The 22,907-nt window shown below is 36.6% G+C and overlaps 1 protein-coding gene across 4 annotated transcripts in view; it reads left to right on the forward strand.

Annotated features, from left to right (window-relative positions):
* The window catches only part of SEMA3D (semaphorin 3D), a 178,448-nt gene extending 155,978 nt beyond the window's left edge, over positions 1–22,470 (forward strand). For 3 of the 4 annotated variants that reach the window (XM_032484096.1, XM_032484099.1, XM_032484098.1), the window contains 5 exons: positions 2,458–2,615; positions 4,794–4,858; positions 11,452–11,591; positions 14,646–14,669; positions 18,441–22,470. In XM_032484096.1, the coding sequence (XP_032339987.1) occupies positions 2,458–2,615; positions 4,794–4,858; positions 11,452–11,591; positions 14,646–14,669; positions 18,441–18,866 (813 nt within the window). In that variant the 3' untranslated portion in view covers positions 18,867–22,470. The remainder of the gene's footprint in view (positions 1–2,457; positions 2,616–4,793; positions 4,859–11,451; positions 11,592–14,645; positions 14,670–18,440) is intronic. The other variant, XM_032484100.1, reaches the window with a different exon arrangement.
* Positions 22,471–22,907: the final 437 nt, after the last annotated feature.

The following is a 22,907-nucleotide window of genomic DNA, read 5'->3' on the forward strand; positions in this document are numbered from 1 at the left end:
AGACTATGGACTGCAGTGGCAAATAGCCCAACAGTCAACCTTCCAATTAATATCTCATTCCTGGAATCAATTTTCTCAACAGTAAAGCTAGAAAAATACTATCTACCTCCTAATAAATAGGATACTGCATGCAAAATTCTAAGCAGAGACCTGGTGCCTTCTGAGTGTGAAGTGAATGGCAGCTAATAACAACAATAATATTTAATGTGATGTCATAGTTCTTGGATATAATACTCCAAATCTCTGCTGATTCCAGAGATTCAGACCTGCATTACCATTTCTGTATGTGCCCCTAAGATTTAAGAAAGTCGTGTGCTAGAGAATATGTTCAACATTAAGGTGTTGCCAAACTTGTCTTAATCCCCTAGGCCTAGTATGGTCCGGGGATTATTAGGAAAAAGACCTAAAGGGTTTCTTTTCATTCTTTTCTGTTAATTTCTTCACTCATTCAAGATTTAGTTCTACTACTGTCCTCGGAGGGTACAGAGATGGATGAATGACATAGCCCTTAACCTCCAGAAGCTCATGGTGGAAGTGGGAGACACGGGGGCATGCTGACAAACCAGTGATAATGGAACCGTGTCGTAGGGAGACAGAGCGGAGAGGAACCGGTCTCAGAGGGAGCTGGGGGAGCAGGGGCATGTAGCTAAGAGACAGGTAACTCGAGCTCGGAAGGATGCTGCAGTTAACCAGATAAATAAAAAGGGATGATGCAATGGGGAAGTGTATGTCAGACAGAAGAGGGGAACATCTGAGAAGGTGTTAAGAGTGAGAGATTCTAACATTTGTGTGCAACTACAGCACAGAGCATATGTGTGCTCAAGGGGCAGGGAGGCTGGAAATGAATCTGGGGAAGTAAGACAGAGCAAGAGGAGACACATCCTTATGTGTCAGCCCTCCTGAGAAGTTGAACAAGTTTACCCAAGACAATGAAAACTTTGAGAGATTTCAAACATTTCCTGATGAGATTCTTCCTTTTAGAGAGATCACTGAGGTGCGGCAGTGTGGAGGATGGACTGAGTCCTGGGGTAGAGGTGGGGTTGCTGGAAAACAAGACTGAAGCCAGTGGAAATATTAGGACACTGACAAGTGATCCAGGGAAGAAACGATAAGGACTGTGACTGGCAGTGGCGAGGGAGAGGCGGAAATAGATTAGCTCTACATGAGAGGACGGAGAGATAAGGTGGCACTGAAGGAGAAGAAAGAAGATTCACAGACAGCTCCCAGATGGAGCTGGGTGTCTGGGGTGACCGGGATGGTGCCTCTTGGTCAAGGTAGGGTAGGAAGAGTAGATTTAGGGGAACTGGTATGTGCATGTGTATGTTGTTTTCAAGATACCTCTGAGTCTTTGTACAAAGAGAAAGATGAGAATTGAAAAGAGGGATACCCAGCATTCAATGCAAAGAAAGGAATCATCAAAGGAAACAAGTCTTGGGCAGAAATAAAGAGGGAGAACAGGAGGAAAAAGGGAAGACAGTTTTAAGGAGGGTGTAGTCTTACTATGTCAAACGCTATAGAGAATTAGCTTATAAAACAAAGACTAAACAATGTGCATTGCATTTAGCAGCCAGGAGGTCTTAACTGACAGTTTAATGGGTGGTAAAGATATAAGACAGATTTCTAAAGGTTGAGTACACATAGGATATTTGTGCCAATATCTATTTCTCAGAATTTTTTCCTCCATTTAAAGTCTGGCATGGTCCACTCAACTTGATTGTGCATTGTTTGAAGGCACAGATTATGGTCTATTCACTTATATCATCCCTCCCCTGCCACCACCACATGCCCTCAAATAAATACACATAAAGAGCAGTGCATTCGTTGCAAGACTTATTTTCAAAATGTCATCTTATGTGCTAAGCTTGTCAGTACCTTGCAGGCTTTCATGTGTGATGTGTCATCCCACAAGCCTCCTGAATGCTTTTTTTTCCCGGTGATACCAAATACTTTCTCTCCCACTTATAACTCATTTTCCTTCAGGGATCTGTACTTCATTAGCAAACGAAATGGTTCGTTAAAAACTACAGGAAAGGTTTTCAAACCTCTTTTCGGTCACCTCTTCTGTAAGAACCCGTGGCAGGAGACCATCAGTGCTGCCTCTAGCATCTGTGCTTGGTGTCATCTACCAGAGTGTGTTTGCAACTATTAGGAAAGAATCTGACATCTTAATTCCTCTGTCTAGCAGCTGGTTTTTGACCTTCTTAAATTACTGCCAAGGTTACTCTAGCTCTGTAGAATGCTGTCCAGTTCAGCATCAACATCCTCCAGCCATCATCCTGCCAGGGGTAGAAGTGATTGACTCATCTTATTCTTCATCAGGTTTCTGAGCAAGTGTTTATAAGGGGCAGGGCACCCGAGGAGACAGACTGAGATCTGTGATGTGGTATTCCAGAAAGGGAAGTTCTTAAGACTAGTCTGAAAGATGCTTCTAATTCATTTGTTTTGCCTGATTTGCAGCAACAATTGTACATCGGGTCCCGAGATGGATTGGTTCAGCTCTCCTTGCACAGATGCGGCACTTACGGGAAAGCTTGTGCAGACTGTTGTCTTGCCAGGGACCCCTACTGTGCCTGGGACGGAAACGCATGTTCTCGATACGCACCCACTTCAAAAAGGTGAGAGGCACATCAAGTTACCACGGGGGCTTCTTTTCTGCACAATGAATATCTTACACAAGTACCTTGCCTTGTAGTTTAAAGAGAAAAATATAGAAAACATGGTCTGTGATAAACGAAGACAGGTTATAGGTTTAATGGATCTAACTGATGATTATCCTCAGTTTCACAACTTTACAAAATTCCGATAAATTGTTAATGTCCTTTTCCTCCGTCTGTGTCAAAAACTGTGGAAAGTTTGCTTTCTTTACTACTTTACCCTTTGTGCAGTCCTCCCTTCTTCTCTTCTTATTTCTAAATACATATATACTCATAGTTATTATTTTACCAATAATGTATAAATACATGTATGTAAAAGTGTATATACAGCTCAAAGCGCACCCCAGTGACTGTACAAATTTTACTTTTACTCTAAGTTGGTCAGTTTCTACCATTCAGATATACTTAAACAGCAGTCTGTATCCTGCTGTTTGTAGTTTATTGCTCTATGTGGCTCTTAAAAATAATGCTATTGTGGGCCAGTAATACCCAGCTAGGAATTCATTCTACACACACACGGGCAAAAGTACCACAAATTATATGTTTGATGTTCATTTCAGCACTGCCTTTCAGTAGCAGAATTACTGGAAACAACCTGAATGCTCATTAATATGACTGATGGTGGCTAAATATATTGAAATATCATTATTTTAAAATGTGGATTATAGTAATACAATACTATTTTCTAAAGTATTGCTCAAAGCATTCATCTTCTAGGTAAAATGTCAGGATACTGTATATGGAAAATTTTTTCATTTTTTTGTCTTAAAAAAGAAGATAACAGGTGAGCATGTGCTAGCCCCACTCCTACATACACACTTTTACCTTTTTGAAATTTTACTGATTTGTCAAGTGGTCAGTTCTAGGGATCACAGACTGAATAGATAGTACATAATCAGATACTGCTTAAAATTCAGAGACTTTTTATATTCCCTAAAATCTCTGAATTAAATGTAAGTAGGGAGATACCATTATTTCAAGTTGAAAGTAAAATGTCACCAACATTTTGTTACAGTTTGACTAAAAATATACTCTCCTATTGAGTCTTTGGGAATGCTTTTCTCTTCCAGAAGCTAAAAAACAAGAATGCTCATTAGTTGGTAATGAACCTTCAGTTTGATGAATTGTTCCTGTTCCTTAAGAAGCCAAGATTTAAAAACATTCTTGACCTTATGTACCTTTGACCATCATAATTTTTTCTTCTTGTATTTCCCAAGACTGTATCTCTGATCTTGCAGACATGCCACTGTGATGTTCTCCCTTACCTAACATAATGTCCATGTGAGCCCAGAAATACATGTGTATGATAGATGAGCCTTCCACAGGGTTGTCACCCGGTCAGCATTCCCCTCAAGGAAGGCCCTACGCATCTCAGAAGGCTTACTGGGACATCTCTGACCTCTGATGTGGCAACATAAAATAGCCAAGGCGAATGAAACTGTACTCTGAGTGTAAGCCTTCTTTAATTTAGATGTAGCATTTTTTTTCTTTTTTTGTAAAATGGTTACTATTTTCTCTTCAGGAAAATGAGTGATAATGCACAAGGCCCTTATTTTATTCTTATCATCACCACTCCTATCACAGAAACAGTGTGAACTGTGTGTCAGCAGATAGAAATAACATCTAGCCATTCATGCCATCTCAGACTTGAACTTCGCTTTCAAAGGATATTTATCTCATTGCTTAATCAAATCAGTATAATAACGAAGTCATTTTGTATTTGTGTGTACGTTCTTACTCACGAACTAAAGCTCTTTTATATCTTAGTACTTCCCCGATGACTGACTGGAAAAACAGGGTAGAGATAGGTACCCTCATCTGATGGATATGAAAACTGGCTTACACTTATATTCAACCTGTTCTGTTGAATAATTTGTCCAAAGTCAGAGAAAAAGAAAATTGTGGTAGTTCAGTATAAGATTCTGATCATCTTATTGCCAAAACAGGATTCATTCTGCCACTAGTTGTATTTGAATACTTGAATTAATGCTGGAGTGATTGGAATAATGACCTGCATTTAGGCTAAGTATAAAACAAGCATGGTTCTGCGCCTGCCACTGTTACTAGTGTTAGATGTAGACACTGTATTTTCCAGCGATCATGCTGGAAGCTCTAAACAGTTTAATCCATTTTTTACAGGCGAGCTAGACGCCAAGACGTGAAGTACGGGGACCCAATCACGCAGTGCTGGGACATAGAAGACAGTAAGTATAGGTTTACTACGCTTTTTCTCCCCTGGAAAATTTTAAGCCTACTCTTCATGTGTCTTTTTCACGTTACGACTTAAAGCATCTATTATATAGGAAGATCTCATTTTGTGTAATGCTTGTGTTCTGGAAAAGCACCCCTATTCACGTGCTTAAGTGAGTAATTCTCTGTTATATTGTTATTTGTTTCATATGGCTTTTAAAATTCCTATACCTTTTTTTTTTCCTTTTGTAATGCCTTATCCATCCTTGTAAAGTTTGAAACCACTGCTATTAGAGATAAAGCAGAATATAGTCCAAAACATATGGACGTTTAGAGTAAACTTACAGAGACCCTCCCAGAAAGTTTGATAAAAGTGCTGGCACTTACTGGAAAGAAATGTTAGTAGCCTAGGCATTATTTGTAGTCACTTATTAATCTGTATATCCATGCAATCAGTAAATATTTATTAAGTGACTTCTCTGTGCATATAATTGTCCTGGGTATAGTTTGAGACAGAAAGCCTCCTTAGAGAGCTTGCAGTTCTTTGGGGAGATGTCATAAGGCACAATTAGTGATGTGGGAGTTTAGCAAAAAAGAGATCACCAGACACTGTACTGTCAGAGTAACTGTCATAAATGGGAAGATTTTGAAAATCTGAGTATGCGAAGGGCAGAGTGCAGAGTGCAGAATCAAGAGTAGGTCTGTTGAGTGACTCTGATAATAGAGAAAAAAATCTGTAAGAGTATATTCCAGAGTTTTGGTTACTTCCCACTCTCCAGCTCTGCCTTCTGATAGAAAATATATACATGTGCACACACACACACACACACACAACTAGAGGGAGAAAAGAACTGCCTTCTCTTCATCACATTGTTAGTAACCACCCACCACTGGATAAACGACCCAGATTTCATAGTCTGTAACTGATGGGCTGGCAGAGAATTCTTTTATATATATATATATACATTATATATATATATACACACACATACATATATATATAAAATAATTATATATATATATATATATATATAATTGAACTGTAGTCAGTTTACAACATTGTGTCAATTTCTTGTGTACAGCATAATGCTTCAGTCATACATGAACATAGATATGGTGAAAAAGAATATGAAAATGAATATAAGTTACTACAAGATATTGAATATAGTTCCCTGTGCTATACAGTATGAACTTGGTGTTTATCTATTTTATATATAGTAGTTAGTATCTGCAAATCTCGGACTCCCAATTTATCCCTTACCACCCTCTTTCCCTCCGAGTAACTGTAAGTTTGTTTTGTATGTCTATGAGTCTGTTTCTATTTTGTAGATAAGTTCCTTTGTGTCCTTTTTTTTAGATTCCACATATAAGTGATATCATGTGGCATTTTTCTCTCTTTCTGGCTTACTTCACTTAGAATGGCAATCTCCATGTCCATCCATGTTACTGCAAATGGCATTATTTTATTCTTTTTTATGGCTGAGTAGTATTCCATTGTATAAATATACTGCAGCTTCTTAATCTAGTCATCTGTCGATGGACACTTAGGCTGTTTCCACATCTTGGCTATTGTAAATAGTGCTGCTATGAATATTGGGGTGCATGTATCTTTTTGAATTAAGGTCCCCTCTGGATATATGCCCAGGAGTGGGATTGCTGGATCATATAGTAAGTATATTTTTAGTCTTTTGCAGAATCTCCATACTGTTTTCCATAACAGCTGCACCAAATTACATTCTCACCAACAGTGCAAAAGGGTTCCCTTTTCTCCACACCCTCTCCAGCATTTATCATTGTGGAGTTTTTAATGATGGTCATTCTGACTGGTATGAGGTGATATCTCATTGTAATTTAGATTTGCATTTCTCTGATAATGAGTGACTTTTAGCATTTTTTCATGTGCCTATTGGCCATTTGTATATTTTCATTGGAGAATTGCTTATTTAGGTCTTCTGCCCATTTCTGGGTGGGTTGTTTGTTTTTTTATTATTAAGTTGTATGAGCTGTTTATATACTGGCAAAGCATTCTTAATTTAAAAACAGTTATCTATAACTTATAACTTAATTCTTCTGAAAAATGAGCTCTAGTCCAGAGCAGTATGTGTGTCTTCTTGTTCTAATGTGTAGGTGACTCACTGTTCTGTCCGGTATTTTTTTTTAGCAATCATTACTAATAGCTATGTGTGCAATTTTTCACAAGTGCATATGAGATTTATCAGGGGCTATTTTAGGTATTGAGGTTATACTAATGAACAAAAAAGAAAACAATCTATGCACTCATGGATTGTATATTGATATGTGTGTTAGGGGAGGGAGCCAGCAATAAATGTAAAAACAAGGAAAACACATGCTCTTGTCATATAATGATGAATGTTACCAGGAGATATAAAACACTGTTGCTGCCTAAGGCGCTCACAGTTATTGTCTCTACTTCACCATATCCCATTCTTGTTACAACCCACTGCACACTGTCTTTTCTAATCATTACCACTCTACCCAATCCATTTTTGGTCAAGATCACCAGCAGTTTCCTCCTTGCCAAATCCAGTGGCCAGTTTTCAGTTCCCATGTTGACTTGCTGTCTAACTCCCTCCTCCTTGACACACCTTCTTCACTTGACCTCCATTCAGGGATGTGCTGGAGGCAGGTCTTACGTCCCCATGAGAGCTGACTGTTGATTATTGGGAAATTTTGTGAGCTGGTTTTAAACCATTGGTAGTTCGAATCAGCCATGGTGGAAGTTGTTACATAGGAAATCAGGAAGCACTACAAATCAGGGCTTTTTGTTTTCAGAGTTGGTGTCCCAGCACACCTGTGCTTCATGGCACTGCATGGGCAACTTCTGGTTTTCCTCTTACCTTACAGGCTGCTCCTTCTGAGGGTTCTTAACTTGCCTTTTCATCTACATATCCAGTCTCTGTTCACTGCTTAACATCAACGTCAATACTGTCAGAGGCAGTTTGACGCTCAGATTCACAGTCCAGTACTGGACTCTCGCCTCTTTGCAAGACTTGTATGCTTCTATGCCCCCTCATATTCAGGAACCCTTCTCATAAGCCTAATCAGTATCTCAAATTATATCTGAGAACAACTTCTTGTCGTCTTCTCTATAACTTACATGGTTTCTGCAGACTTCCCATGTTAATAAATAGGCACCACATTTGCCCAACTGTTTAAGTCAAAAAGCAGCTAGATGTGCAAATATTAACTACTATATACAAAATAGAGAAAAAACAAATTTCTTCTGTATAGCACAGGGAGCTATATTCAATATCTTGTAGTAACCTTTAATGAAAAAGAATATGAAAATGAATATATGTATTTATATGTATGACTGAAACATTGTTTTATGCCAGAAATTGACATATTGTAACTGACTGCACTTCAGTTAAAAAAAAAAAGAAGCCAGGAGTCATCTTTTTATGCTTCTCTTTCGTTCACATCTTATCACCAACCTCTCAGTATGTCCGTTTGGCTCAGTGGTCACACCTGCCACTTCTCATCACCTCGACAGATGCCATCCTAACCAGACCCGCCATACCTCTTCAGGAGCCACTAAACTGGTCTCCCTGCTTCCATGCCTGCCTCCCTCCAGCCTGGATCCCACACAGTAGCCAAAATAACCTCTTGAAAAACATCCGTCAGATCGTGTCATTCCTTTACTCAAAACCTTTCACTCGCTTCTTAGAACAATTAGTTAAAACTCTGCAGTCTTTTCCGTGGCCTGCAAGACTCTATGTGATCTGGTTCCTAACACCTTCTTCTGATTCTCATGTCACTGGCATGGCTTCCCGCTGGCTTTCTCTTTTTCAAAAGCACCAGGCTGGTCCCTACCTCAGCCCTGTTTGCATCTTTCTCCTCTGTACCTGGAGAACTCTTCTCTTCAGGTGTCCACGTAGCCCCAGCTTCACATCATTTAATTCCATGGTTAAAGTGTTAATGTCTCAGAGACACCCTTCCTGATCATCCTACCTCAAACACCTGTCTTCCCTTCTCCTCTTAATTATTCCCTAATCTGCTTTATTTTTATGTGTAATGCGTAACACAGCCAGATACTACATCCCTTCTCTATTCATTCACTTGATTACTTTGTCTTTGTCACTAGAAAGTAAGTTTCTTGAGGGCAGTGAATTTGCCTGTCATAGTCACCAGTATATCCCCCGCACCAAAAGCAACGCCAGTATGGGAGGCACAAAAGAATGTTTGGGGATATTCAGATGGCTAGAATTTGAGCTGTTTCTTAAGGAAACACTCAAATTTTACTACACAGATGAAGTAATTATTAAAATCAGAAAGAACTCAGCTAGATTCGGTTAAGTTTGTGACGATCCCTGTTTTTCTGTGGAGTTTGTTTACCCAGTAGGTGATTAGGAGCTATTTCATATTACCAAGAAAAGTTGCTTTAAAAACAAAATTGACGTTTGTTTGGTAACTGATTAGAAAAGGAGATGCCAGAGGCAGAGAATCAATTGTGAGAAGTAAAGTAGAAATTATGAAGATATTTACAAACTAAGCATTTTCAATCTTAGGAGAGAGAAGGGGTCATGTTTGAACAATAGTTTTTGGTAAAGAAGAAAGGAGATGGCTTGTTTCTAATCCACCATAAACGTGTGTTGCATTGACTTGGTAATCATGTCTTGAATAATTGGCAAATTGATGTTTCGTTTCTTTCTTCCTTTCTTTGTTCATTGTTATATACTATCCATGATTATTAACAATGTAAAATCACTAATGCATGTAGATGAACTGTGTTTAACAATTTTAAACACTTACAGTCTTGCTGCAGTGACTTCAAAGTCATGTCTTATGTTCATTATAAAGAAATCTTCCAGACATTTCTCTGTGAAAAAAATTTTTGCCCGTAACCTGGAAGATTAAAATATTACCTTTAAAATTATTTTACATTTAATGAGAAGATATTCTGTTATTTAAAAACATTATTATATATAACTTTTGCACCTTTAAAAATGGATGGTACTAGAATTATATAATATGTATGTATGTGTATATAGATATACATGCACATTTACAGACATATACATACATGTTTAAATTTAAAAATAGAAAATCTTAAACTCAGTGATAAAACAAATATTATTGGAAGCAAAAATAAATTAATTTCCATTCAGACAGATGTAGTGATGATTCTGTGTCAAAGGGTCACTGTATTTTTACTGATTTGAAGATGGCTATCAGTCAGCTCACTATTTCACTTTTCCAGTTGATTTCGCTAATTATCTTTTACCGACCCCCCGGCTGCATCCGTCTGAGTTTCTCCCGAGCCCTTGCCCCGTCACCTGACAGTCTACCTGCATCCTCCCTGCTTTGTTTGGGAACTCCCTTTGCTCAGGAAAATGGGATCTGTTACCCTGAAATGATGCATGTCTCTCTCTTCCTTGACCGGCACTGATCATCTTCCTGTGCATTAGGAACGTATTAACTGTGAAAATCGTAGCTGTAATTTGTTGAATTGGCAGAGATAGTGGATAGATTACAGATTTCAAGTGGAATCCACACATTTTAAAGGTTAGGTGAGGTTAATTCATAATGGGGTCAGCATGCTTGACTTAATCTTTGCTGGTAGGACACAAAGAAGTTCAGAAGTCTTGAAAAGAAGCCTAGCTATTGGATGCATGTGCATTCATGCCATTTGTGGATAATTTTGTGTGCAGAGATTTAGGATTCACTCAGATCCCTTATGCCTTACTCCGCTTTATACCTACGATGCTAAGCAGGCCCATCTGCAGAATTGAGACATCTGAATATACGATGAAACAGTGCATGTTTGGGCCAGGATGAGAAGCTGTCATTTTTTATTTGATCAGATTTGAGCTATAGATCTTAGATCACACGTGGGACCCAGCCTTTGGCTATTCTGGGTGGAATGCATTTCAGATGGTGCAGCTGATTTCCGAGAATAAGGTGTCTGAGACACTGATCCTTGAGCCTTCCATTAACTATCTTGTAACAAATGCATGTTGGGCTAAAACATCCCTCTTTAAACAAGAGAGAACATTTTTGGGGTAGAAAATAAAGATAAGGTCCTGATTCTGAGTATGAGAGCATCTAACTTATTAGCATCATCATAGAATTTCATCAAGTATACAGCATTGCACTTTTCTGACATCAACATGTCATATGGTTGTAATATATGATTATATGTTATGTGGTCAGCTCTGTGGACCAATTCATGATAGAATTTCTCTTTAAAGGCGAAATAAATTGCACTTCCAGAACTATACAAAGTTGGTTATATTTTACACGAAGTAAAAGATATTAAAGCATTAAAAGATGTTAAAGTTTATTCAGTTCGCCTCAAAGAGGTGCAATGTTCAGAGTTAGATCTCGTGAATTCTTATTTTAAAAAGAAATTGTAAAAAGCTAATATATTGTTGAAAGTAAAAACTGCAATGCAGGGATAGTTTTAAAAATCAGTCTATTAGATAATATTTGACTCTCAGGTAACAATATTATAACCTGAATTTCCTTTCTCTTTAATAATGTGTATGAATCTTTCCCTGATGGCATCTGTTCTAAATCAGTCTATATTCCCATTGCTTTTAAAATCCAGTCAAGGTTAATCTCCTATTCCATGTTTGCTTTCCAGGCATTAGTCATGAAGCTGCTGATGAAAAGGTGATTTTTGGCATTGAATTTAATTCAACCTTTCTGGAATGTATACCTAAATCCCAACAAGCATCTATTAAGTGGTATATCCAGCGGTCAGGAGATGAACATCGGGAGGAGGTGAGTTACAGTCATCAGAGAATGCTCGCCTTGAAGGAAACAGAGTAAAACCTGAATCAAGTTTAGGTTGTGAGAGATGTTCGACTTTTAGTGCCAAATGGTGCTCTTTTCACTATTTGATAACAAGGAAAATAAAATTTCATATATTCTAACACCCAAGGTAACAACGCCTCTGAGATAAGAATAGGCCAATTTAATGCAAATGTGTTAATAAAATACATTTAAAGGCAGATTGAATTTTTTTTTAATTTACATGATTCTTTTTCATAGATGGTCTATATTTTAGAAGAATTCTCTGATTGAGAACAAGACTCCTCTCCCCCACAGTAGCACAATGACTAAATTCTAATTCACACTGTATTCCATTTAGAGTATAAAATGAAACATGTCATGTTTGTATAAAAATGGAACTATCTACCTTATCATATCATATGAACGAGTTGGATAAGTATCTGGACATATGTACCTTTAAACTCTTAGGTATTAAAATTACATGAACAGATGTAAGTAATATGAATGCTATACTCATCTTTTGACTTCTTTTTCTGTTTCAGTTTATATAACACATATGTGATTAAAACATATCACAGATTTTGTGAGGTAGATAGGCTATTCATGTTGCTAAATTGAATGAGATGAGTTTGGGTAGTCTGAGGAGTCTAATATTTGAATGTCATGATAGAAAGTTTAATTGACTGAATTTTTAAATTTCCATACTAATGCCTATGAGAAATGAGTGATATTCAATCTAAAGTTCTAAAAGTCCCAATATTAAGAACACTGCAATGGTAATGGGATGAACACAGGATCAGAATTAGATGTCTTAAGTTGAGTCACAATCCTGAGTCCTTTGGTAATATCTCTGAGCCAGAATTTTCACAGGTGAACAAAATAAATGCAAAAGTGACTGTCAAAATGAGAAAACACATACAAGACTGTGAATTTCATAGCAAAGGATTACTCACAAGTGTAAAACAGGCATACAAAATTGTCGATACTGTCTACCTTGGAGGACGTGATGTAGGAAATACACTGATGATGTGTTCGCCTTGACTACTGAGAGTTCGTGAGCAGGTTCTGACTTCTCTAGCACTCAGTTTCTCTGTTGTATCAGTAGGTGGACCAAATACTCTCTAAAATATCAGCCTCCTTGTTCAGTCTGTAAACATTTAAATCGTATATATGATAGGTCAAACATTAGTGTGGAATAGTGGTTCTCAACTTCAGGCAGTTTTGCTCCCAGAGTATTCCCATTTAGCCATCTCTGGAGACATTTTTGGTAGCTGGGTGGGTGAGTGGAGGATGTTACTGGCATCTAGTGAGTCGAGGTCAGAGATGATGCCCACCATCCTACAGTGCACCGTCTCTCACAGTCAGTAATTTCCCAGCCCCACCCAAGTGTCGGAGGTGCTGAGGTGGTGAAACCCTGGAGTCGAAGATGCAAATTTTATGATAAGAAATAGATTTAAAGATTTGTTTCACCATTACATTAAGAAGTTACTATCATTCTCTTCATCTAAGAATAATTTTGCTATCAAAATGTTGACCCTTTATGCTTAATATTAAGGGAATTACTTCATTCTTTATGCCCTATTTCTCCAATAAAACTTGATTTTTCATAGCTATTGACATCCATAAATTTTAAGGATATGGCATATCCATATCTATGCTAAATGTTTATTTAAAGGGTCTTTTTTAACAATATGTATTGAAATTTTATCTGATATAGTAGTGATTTAATTTCAAAACATAAAGCATTTATTATTTATCCAAGAAATACTGGAAGGATGTTATATGATTTTTTTTTAACATGCAGATTTTCCTTTAGTTACATTGCAGTATTTTACTTTTGAGTATCCCAAACCAGTATTATTAATTTTATAGTTAATGAAAGTTGATAATTTCTTTTCAGTTAAATATAATTCTTTAATAATGAAAAATTTAACCTGACTTTTAAAAAATATGGAACTCTGCTTGGAGTATTCTCCCAGCTACAGATATGTATATTTGCCTATGCTTTCTGCGTTTACATCTTTCATGTTTCCTGAAAATGCTTTGCCTTATTTTAATGTACCTTTTAGCAGTATATCATACAGTCATGGTGGTTCCATGCTCCATGAATTTCAATGGAGCAGAAATAGTGTATTTATTGAATTATACTTAAAAGTAGTTTAGCTGTAATGTTTCAGCTGGTATTTTCATCTATCTTTGTAAATAGGTAGTTACACCTTGTCCCGGATATGCAGTACTGCTTCCTGAGCTGAGGAAAGGGGCAAAATGCAGACTAGATTTGAAGCATTTTCCCCAGCAGGATACCCTCTGCTCTTTATCAAGAAGGTCATAGTTTGAACTCCTTCCACCTCCCCCCCCAAAAAAAAAAGCCTAAGGGAGGGCCCAGGATCTCCTGTGGCACAGAGGCTGTCACCAGGTTATTCTCAGCCAGGAGGAGAACATTTCCTTGCCGAGTTGTTTCACAGTTGGGTGCTGCTGGGGAGGTCATGAGTCAGTTATCTGCTGACTTTCTTACAAAGCTGTTCTCAAAATTGATGATGTTTATGCTGTAACTAGCAGGTTAATTGGCAGTCCCCAAGCTTCTGTTGAACTTTTCAGATCTGAATAAATAAAAGAGGCAATAGCTTCTGCCATTTGTAGGAGTAATTTTTCTATGGATTTTTAAAATGTTTAAAAAACATCTTCAAATATTTGCATTTTTCTATCTGGAGGTCTGTTTTATTTGTGTTGCTTTTAAAAACAATATAAATGGTTTTGAAAATGTAGTAACGTGTAAAGAACTATGAGGTCGCTAGGTGTAGATGAGCACAAACACTATTTTGCTGTCTATTCTAGCTTCTTTTTCCCCACTATTAGACTATGAGCATTTCCCTCTGTCATTCAAGTCTAATACCATGTTTTCCCGTCCCTTACCCCTGCCATCCTAATGCCATAGTCATCCACAGACGTACCACCCTTTATTTAAATAGTTCATGTATCCTCTTTAAAAAGGTATTCAACTTCCCTATATCTAAATCTTTCTCTACTTGTCTGTTTTCTTAGGACAGATTCTTAATTGAAAAAAAGGTGAGTTAAAGGCTTTAATTATCTTACCTCCTGGGATAAACAACTGCATATTGCTAATTTCCCATCAAAATCACCATATTAGTGCCTTTTCTGAACTCCCGAGGCAAAATTATGTATTATGATTTAAGGAAACCATCACCAGTCTTTATGAAAAGTATTACTTTATGTTAATGTCTATTTCTTTGAGTATTGCTACATGAACTTACCTTCTCATGTTTCTTGACTGTTGGTTTCAGTTGTATTTGTTAAATTCTTACCTGACATTTGCTTAGTTTACATTAATTTAAAATTATTTTAACAAGCCCTTTATATGTTATAGATATTAACATTTTAATATTATGTACATTATCAGTAACTTTTTATGATGTTTTATATCTAAGAATTTTTGTGTTCCTAATGCACAAAAGTTAAATATTTCATGTAGACAAATCTATTGATTTATATCTGTACTATTTATCACTTGTTATGCTTAGAAATTCCTTCCCCAATGAAACAGCAAATATATATTTTCTAGTGATTTTATGACTTAATTTTTACAATTACAGCTTACATTTTATATTTACACTTACTCAAAGATACTAAATTATCAAAGAGTGAGTTATGTATAAATTCAATTTTTTTTTTCTTTTAAATCATGAGCCAGTTGCCTCAGTGCTAAATTGAAGGAGGGGGATATTCTTGAAGCCCTAGTCATTTCCAACACACGTACAAGGCTTTAGCTATGAAAGAACTGACAGGTAAATTATCTACAAAGGAATTACCATTAGGCTGCTATTATCTGAGAACGAAGGCTCTGACCTTTACCTGCTGCTTAGTACCTAACTGTCCTTTGTCCCTTTCCATGTTTCTCTTCTCGTTTTAAATGAATTGCCCTTCACTGAAGATCTACATTTAATAATGCCAAATGTATTATCCTTGTTCACATTAGGCAAATGGATAGTCGACCCCACTTCAAGCATGGTTTTGATTTGTAAGGCTGAGCGGTTTTTACTTATCACTTCTAGAGTGGAGAAAATTCCACGAGTTTAAATCAGTGGCCAGAGATTACATTATCTCTTTGTAGAGGAGCTGAATTTTCTAAATTGACTGTGCTGACATTTCACTGTTGAGATGCAGCCTGCATAATGCATCCTATTCCAGCATGGAATGAAAGCATTACAGAGAATGAGAATGTAAAGTAGGCAAATGTTAGTCAACCACTTAATTTCTGGGTCACAGATTTCTATCTCTAGATTGCAAAAATCCTATGAAAATATATCAATTCACAATGTATTTTATTAGGGATACCATTTCATTAAAGGCATATGTTTGCAATTTTAGGGAAAAATCACTTAAATAATCTAATAGACATTAAATAAATCCAGAAAGAAATTCATTAAAGCAAGCTTTATATCTGTAGGTCAAAAACCAAAGAAAAATTATGCATTCGACCAAAGAAAAGAAAGGTGAAGAACCACGATGGACTAATGAAATGCCAGGTGTTTATGAAGCCCTGAATCCTGCAGGGACAGAAGTAGACTGGAGAGGAGGGAAGGGGGCCAGACTTCAGAGTAAAATAACATAAACAGGACATACACACAAGAAGACCCCAAAATGATGAACTGTTGTATAATATGTGTAAAATCACAAAGTCATGTTCCTTTTTGTCAGAAGCTTAAAAAAAACAATAAAAAGTAGTGAGTCAGAGCTGTGACAGTCTCTAAAAGCCACGTTAAATGCAGTTTAAACATTAGCAAGAATACCAGCTATGAAAGGAAATCTAGAGATGAACTGGATCTAAAGGCACCCACTTTGATCATCATGCTAATAACCACAGGCCATTTTCCATTAAAGAATCACAGAACTAAAGGCTTCAGAACATTACCTCTCCAGCAACATGGCAGTAGTCTATGATGTTGCTAATAATGCCTCACACTTAACCTTCCAAGAGCTTTACTTTTAACCCCCCAAAAACACCATCTGCTGTGTCACCAACTTGACAAATGGGAGACCGATCGGGGAAGATAAATGAGTTAGTCTGAGGGAGCAGAGCAGATAGGGACCAGAACCTAGGCTGTGGAGTCAGAATTTCATGATCTAAGATTTATTTAAGTTAAAGAATAATAATTCCTACAATGAAATTGTATAAAGGGAAAAGATATACATAGTGTGTTACATTTGACTTTGATATTTTTGTTTAAGACTGGACGTTTAGAAGCCTAGCGATTCAGATTTAACTTTAGGCAGGAGATTCCTATAGTTCCTGAGAATGTAAGTGAATTCAACATTTGTATTACAGTAGCATTTTAAAATGTCTGGGCCATTAGAATAAATCCATTAGGAAAAAAAAATACTACACACCAACTCAACAAATGGGCAAAGTAAGGGAAACAAACAAACAAACAAAACGCTGATGGTGTGGATTCAGTGTGAAGCCAGGACAGGGCTGCAGACCATTCAGCCTCATTAACTGGGGATCTGGGCTGTGACCTGCCTTTGGCCTCGCGCGGTGCCCCGCTAGCTGCACTTCTCTGGCACAGAGGGTGGTGGGCCATATACTTGTTAGTTAACTGGGCTGATAGCCAGAGATGTTTCTTTTCCTTTTCTCATATTTCCAGAATTGGAGGGATTTTTCCTACATATTTTTCACATAAAGATGCAAAGTATAGTCCACCCACTGTGAATAAATTTAATTTAGCCGTCTTTATGCCTCCTTGATTTCCATCAACTCAAAGTCTACAATACAGGGGCAGATGTGTAAACTGGGAAATCTTCCAGACTTCTTTGTTGTTGTTATTCTACTTAATGCTGAGCCATTCCACAATACCCCACATTAGCCAGGGCTCTTGTGTTGGTAAACATGCCTCTAATTTATTGAAGATAGGTTCGCTGTTCACACCAGATTGAGGGCCAGGCAAGCTTAAATGTTTGAATTGCCTTTCAGTCCTGTTGCTTCAAAGGGCAAAGAGCATCACATTTCAGGGGAGGTTCTTTTTGTTCATTGAGTTTTCTCACACTTGAAATCACATTACCGTGTTACAGTATACTGAGGTATGGCAAACATTTCCACAGATGACATAGTCTAAAGTATCATATATACACACAGTATCAAAATTCAGTCCATAGTTAAAAAAAAAAAAAAGAGAGAGAGAAATTCAGCTTTACATGTTGCTAACCTTCTGACTGTAAGGTCCTGCTCAGTTACAGCTAAACATCCAAAAGGCTGTATCCTCCATGCCTTTCCACTTGACTTTTAACAAGTCACCACTTACAGTTCCCATATGCTATTCAGGTCACTTATTTGGTGATATCTAGAAAACAGAGTAAATCCCTTTGGAATTGTTGTTCTCTTCTATACTACAGGGAGTGGCGTGCACTAAAGCCCATTCTACACAGTGACTGTCACATTCTAGCTCTGAAATTCAGATACAAATTGGTGTTCTTTGTACACCAATTAGTATCTGAAATTTTAGTAAAGACGGTCAGTTAATAGTTTCCAGGTTTACTTCATTAATTTTCACAGCTTTTTATTCCTGTCTGTAGACTGGGAGAAAAAACTATTCCAGAGGTTCAGTTAGATGTAGTAAGATGCAAATATGCATCTTTGGGGGCTGTTACTTTAGTTGAATTTTTTCACTCTCTCTGACTGTGGCTGACAATATTATACTTAATGACAGAGAGATGGGGAATATATCTTTTAGGTTCATCTGAGTAAAATTATGTAGCCTCTTTGCATTTGCTCCCAGCCCTCTCTGTTTCTCATTTATTACCTACATTTTTCCAATTCTGCAGTTGAAACCCGATGAAAGGATCATCAAAACAGAATATGGGCTACTGATTCGAAGTTTGCAGAAGAAGGACTCTGGGATGTATTACTGCAAAGCACAGGAGCACACTTTTATCCACACCATAGTGAAGCTGACTTTGAACGTCATTGAGAATGAACAGATGGAAAATACCCAGAGGGCAGAGCACGAGGAGGGGCGGGTCAAGGACCTGTTGGCTGAGTCACGGTTAAGATACAAAGACTACATCCAAATCCTTAGCAGCCCAAACTTCAGCCTCGACCAGTACTGTGAACAGATGTGGCACAGGGAGAAGCGGAGACAACGAAACAAGGGTGGCCCCAAGTGGAAGCACATGCAGGAAATGAAGAAGAAACGGAATCGAAGACATCACAGAGACCCAGACGAGCTTCCTAGAGCAGTGGCCACGTAGTTTTCTATTTAATTTAAAGAAAAGAATTTTTTACCTGCAGAAACACTGTCTTCTGTTTCGTACATCCTTATACTAACTCTTAAGAGCTTTCCATGGAGTTTTGCTAAAGCACAAGAACAATGACCTGAATAAGGTTCTGGACGGTGGATATGGCATAGTGAGGACAAATCATTCATCTGAACCAGTTTCAAGATCTGAAATTACACCTGCAGTGTCAGAATTAGCCTCCAAACAGGGGCTTCCCATTTGTAAATGTTTTATGTTCTGAGTTTTGAATTTATTATGTCATGTAAATAACTGAGCTAGGGAAGCATCGGATTTGGTTATTATAAGAAGGTGCTTTATTTCCCTTGCATGGCCTTTAAGCATGGAGTTTACCATGCAGTTGTGCTACATGTTCTTATGAACAGATATGTCATTCCACTCTAGAACTGGCTACTTGGTGGTAGGGATGGGAGGGAAGACACAAATTCATACAGCTCACATTCTCAACAGGAGCTTTTCCAGTGAGCCATTCACTCTGAGTGCATGGTTTAGGAATTTGGAGAGGTGCATTATTTCTTTCAGACCCCAGGGGTTACGTTTAGTGTCCTGCAGCATTAATTTACTGAAGGGCGTAAATGCTCCTCCCAGGATTCCTTATGATTTGTCAGGAGTGACAGGTTCACAGAGAGAAGTTGGTGCTCAGTTGTGTCTTTAGGATATATGCTGAGTTTTACAGGGACAGAATGCTTAATAAATATTTTAATAGGCTATGGGAAAACATTTTAATAAAATAAGGGAAACATCATGATGTAGACTGCATCCTAATGGGAAGGCATGCAGTTGGGATTTGTTTAGAGATAGAAGGAAAGACAGCCATAAATTCTGGCTTTGGGGAAAACTCATATCCCCATAAAAAGGAGGAAAAATCACAAATATAGTGGGTGAAGTGTAATGTAGCTTTATCCACTAGAGTATAAGTAGTTGCCAATTTGTAATCCATCTGTTTAAAAAATTCTAGACTATATAACAAACTGCTAGCAAAAGTCTGAGGGAAAGTAAATTTTCTGAAGGATCGTGGGAAGAATGAATACAAATTTATTTATAACTAATGGGGTTTTGGTGTGTACTTCCTCTCTTTTTTCTAAAAATTCATCATACTCTATAAATTATTTCTGTTTACTGCCTGTATTCTCTCCTGACTATTGGATTATTAGATTTTATCTGAGTGAATAGGAAAAAACAATATATACATACATAGAGAGATAGACTTAGTTAGACAACAGTGGTGGGAGCGGGGTACTATGTATTTGTTGAATAACAGAACAAATGCAAAAATTCTGACAACGGAAAGGGTTAAATTAACTCTTTGACATCTTTTCACAAAATCTTCTTGCATTTCTGAGGTTACATGCTGTAATTCAAGTAGCATTGTTTTAGTAACTTAATAAATAAACCTTAAATAAGCCTACTTCATGTAAAAAAAAACAAGCAACATTAACATAAACATTTTTCATATTTTGTTAGCACTTTCAAATGTTTCCAATTTGGCCTTCCCTCTAAATATGTATGGTGTGTTTCCTGCCTGTTCAAAGCAGGACTCACCTTTCCTTCATATAACACAAAACCCTTAGCCTTCTTCTGTTTTGCCTTTTCACGCTCTTTTTAGTGTGAAATGAAAAATTAGTCACTTCCTCACATGGAAGGCAGCTTTTCAGAAAACTAAATAGCAGACACTGCTCGTTTCTCATGCATTCTACGCGTCTTGAAAGTAAAGCTTGTGAGAACCCATCTGATTAGAGGGCAACTTACTATAGAGTTCGGCATCATGTCTGTGACTGGCTTTACGTTCAAAACATTCTATCTTACATTCATTTTACTTGCATTGCTTACCTATCTCAAAGTAGTCACTGATACATGAGGTTAAGTCATCTTTTGATACAATACTCATAAATATTTGTAGATGTTTTACTATAAGGAAAACTTAGGAAGGTAGGTTTTTTAAAAAGTGAACCAGAACAAATCACTCTTAAAAAGTAATCCATAAGGACAGTTATTATACTATCAGACTGTTAAGTGAATACCATAACAAGACTGTTTGTAACTATTCATTTGCTGGCTTAAAATGTTCCAGGAACTCATAAGACGCTCTAAGTATGTAAGAAGGAACTTGTTTTATTTTTAAAGGATTTCCAACTATTTGTATATCAGACAGTAATGATCAAATTATGGATAGCTTTGGGAAAATTACACGAAGCTCAAATGTTAGGATTGACTTGTGAAAATAAATTTGGTTTTCATCAAAATATGAATGTCCAAGCCATTTTTTAATTAATTCTTTCTAATCTTAGCTATTCAGAAAAAATTAAGGGCAACCTATTTTACTGTACTGCTAACATTCTGGCTGTTTTGTATCTAAAACTATTAATTTATGATAATTACTTTAAAAATATTTGAAATATTTTTAGTGAAATAAATAGTCATATAATAAAAACATGTGGACAAAGATTTATGTGTATTTATAAAGATAGAAGACATCAAAGCTACGTTTAACTTAATCTTTTAATTGCCTAGAACACTAAGAGGAACAGTGTGAATATATTCAATCTAGAGATAAGACACAATACATAGTTCCTCACCACTGAAGGTTTTTACTAAATTTTCTTTGAAATAATGAAAAATAAGATTATAGTTAATAGTTTCAAATATGTTTGCTAAGAAATCAGCTCTTTATGGAGAGGTCTTAAAATGTCTATGTTTATTCTTGGTTTCATGTTTTTCTCCCATTTTGAATACATATATCTCTGACTTACATATTCTCCCCTGCATTTCATTCCAGCTGTTTATGCTGCTGAATGGAATCCTGTTTGCATTCGTTTACATTCAATTTATTGGGAATTTTAAGAGTTTGTTTAGAAATGGATCATCTAAATAATTTATGTAGAACCCATTTCTTCCCCACCCCCTGCAAAGAGTTCAAAACACTACATTCACATTATTGAATAAACATTTTTGAAAACCAACCAAATTACTTAAGAAATGGAAAATACTCACAGAGAAATTTAGAAATTTGCAAAAGCCACAACAGTAGTAGAAGAATTGTAATTCACACTGTACCTCATCAGTCTGCTGGCTAAGTAATGCTTATTTATAATATGCTGCCTGCAAAATGGTCTTACTCTTGAATATATTTTTTGGTCTATGTTTCGGTTCTTCATATGCTATTAACTTTTGTTCCTGCTGAATTGTATAGACTCAGCTAAAAAATAAGTTTACAGTTGCCAGGGCCTGTTTTTCAACTTGATCAAAATTAAATTTTCAAGGACAATTTGATATCATCCAGGTGTCTACAATATATTAAATTGAACAAGAGCATTAATTAAACACTGATGTTTTAAACTCAAATATGATATATTTTATATATATTATAAATACAAGTGGAAATCAAAACTGAAGTAGCTTCCCTTTACAATGTTACATTTGTCTTGGACAACATGTTGGAATTCATTAGCCTTATTGGGAAGGGATAGTTTAGAAAAAAAAAATTGAAATGTTTTTATAGAAATATTTTTTCTCACAGTAAATGACCACAATATTGAAATAATTTAACTTTCATGTGAGGCTAAGAAAAAAGATCTAAATTTCCAATATTGTGTACATTGACAGTGCTAAGACAGGAACATGCACATGACTTATACCTCTCATTTAAATATTTTATCATATAAAGTATTTATACTAAGTCTGAGATAGGTGGTTTTGGGGGGAAGGGCAAAAATCTGTCAGTTAATTGTGTAATTTAATTCTCTGGTATTGTAAGTGGTTAGCAATCTATTTTGAATTTATAGTTTTGCTATTTTAAAAGAAATGTAGTCTTGTAATCTAAAATAACTGAAAGTTGTTAAATGTATATTTTGGTTGTATTATAATAAAACACAAACATTAGTGTTCTATGGTTATAAACAGAATGTTGGTTCGTGTGCAAGTTTTGTTTTTAAACCCTAAACATGGTAACCAAATTTTACGCAAAGAATTGCACTAAATCAAATACCAAAGAAAATA

The sequence above is a fragment of the Camelus ferus genome, chromosome 7 (assembly GCF_009834535.1).
Source record: "Camelus ferus isolate YT-003-E chromosome 7, BCGSAC_Cfer_1.0, whole genome shotgun sequence".
NCBI lineage: Eukaryota > Metazoa > Chordata > Mammalia > Artiodactyla > Camelidae > Camelus > Camelus ferus.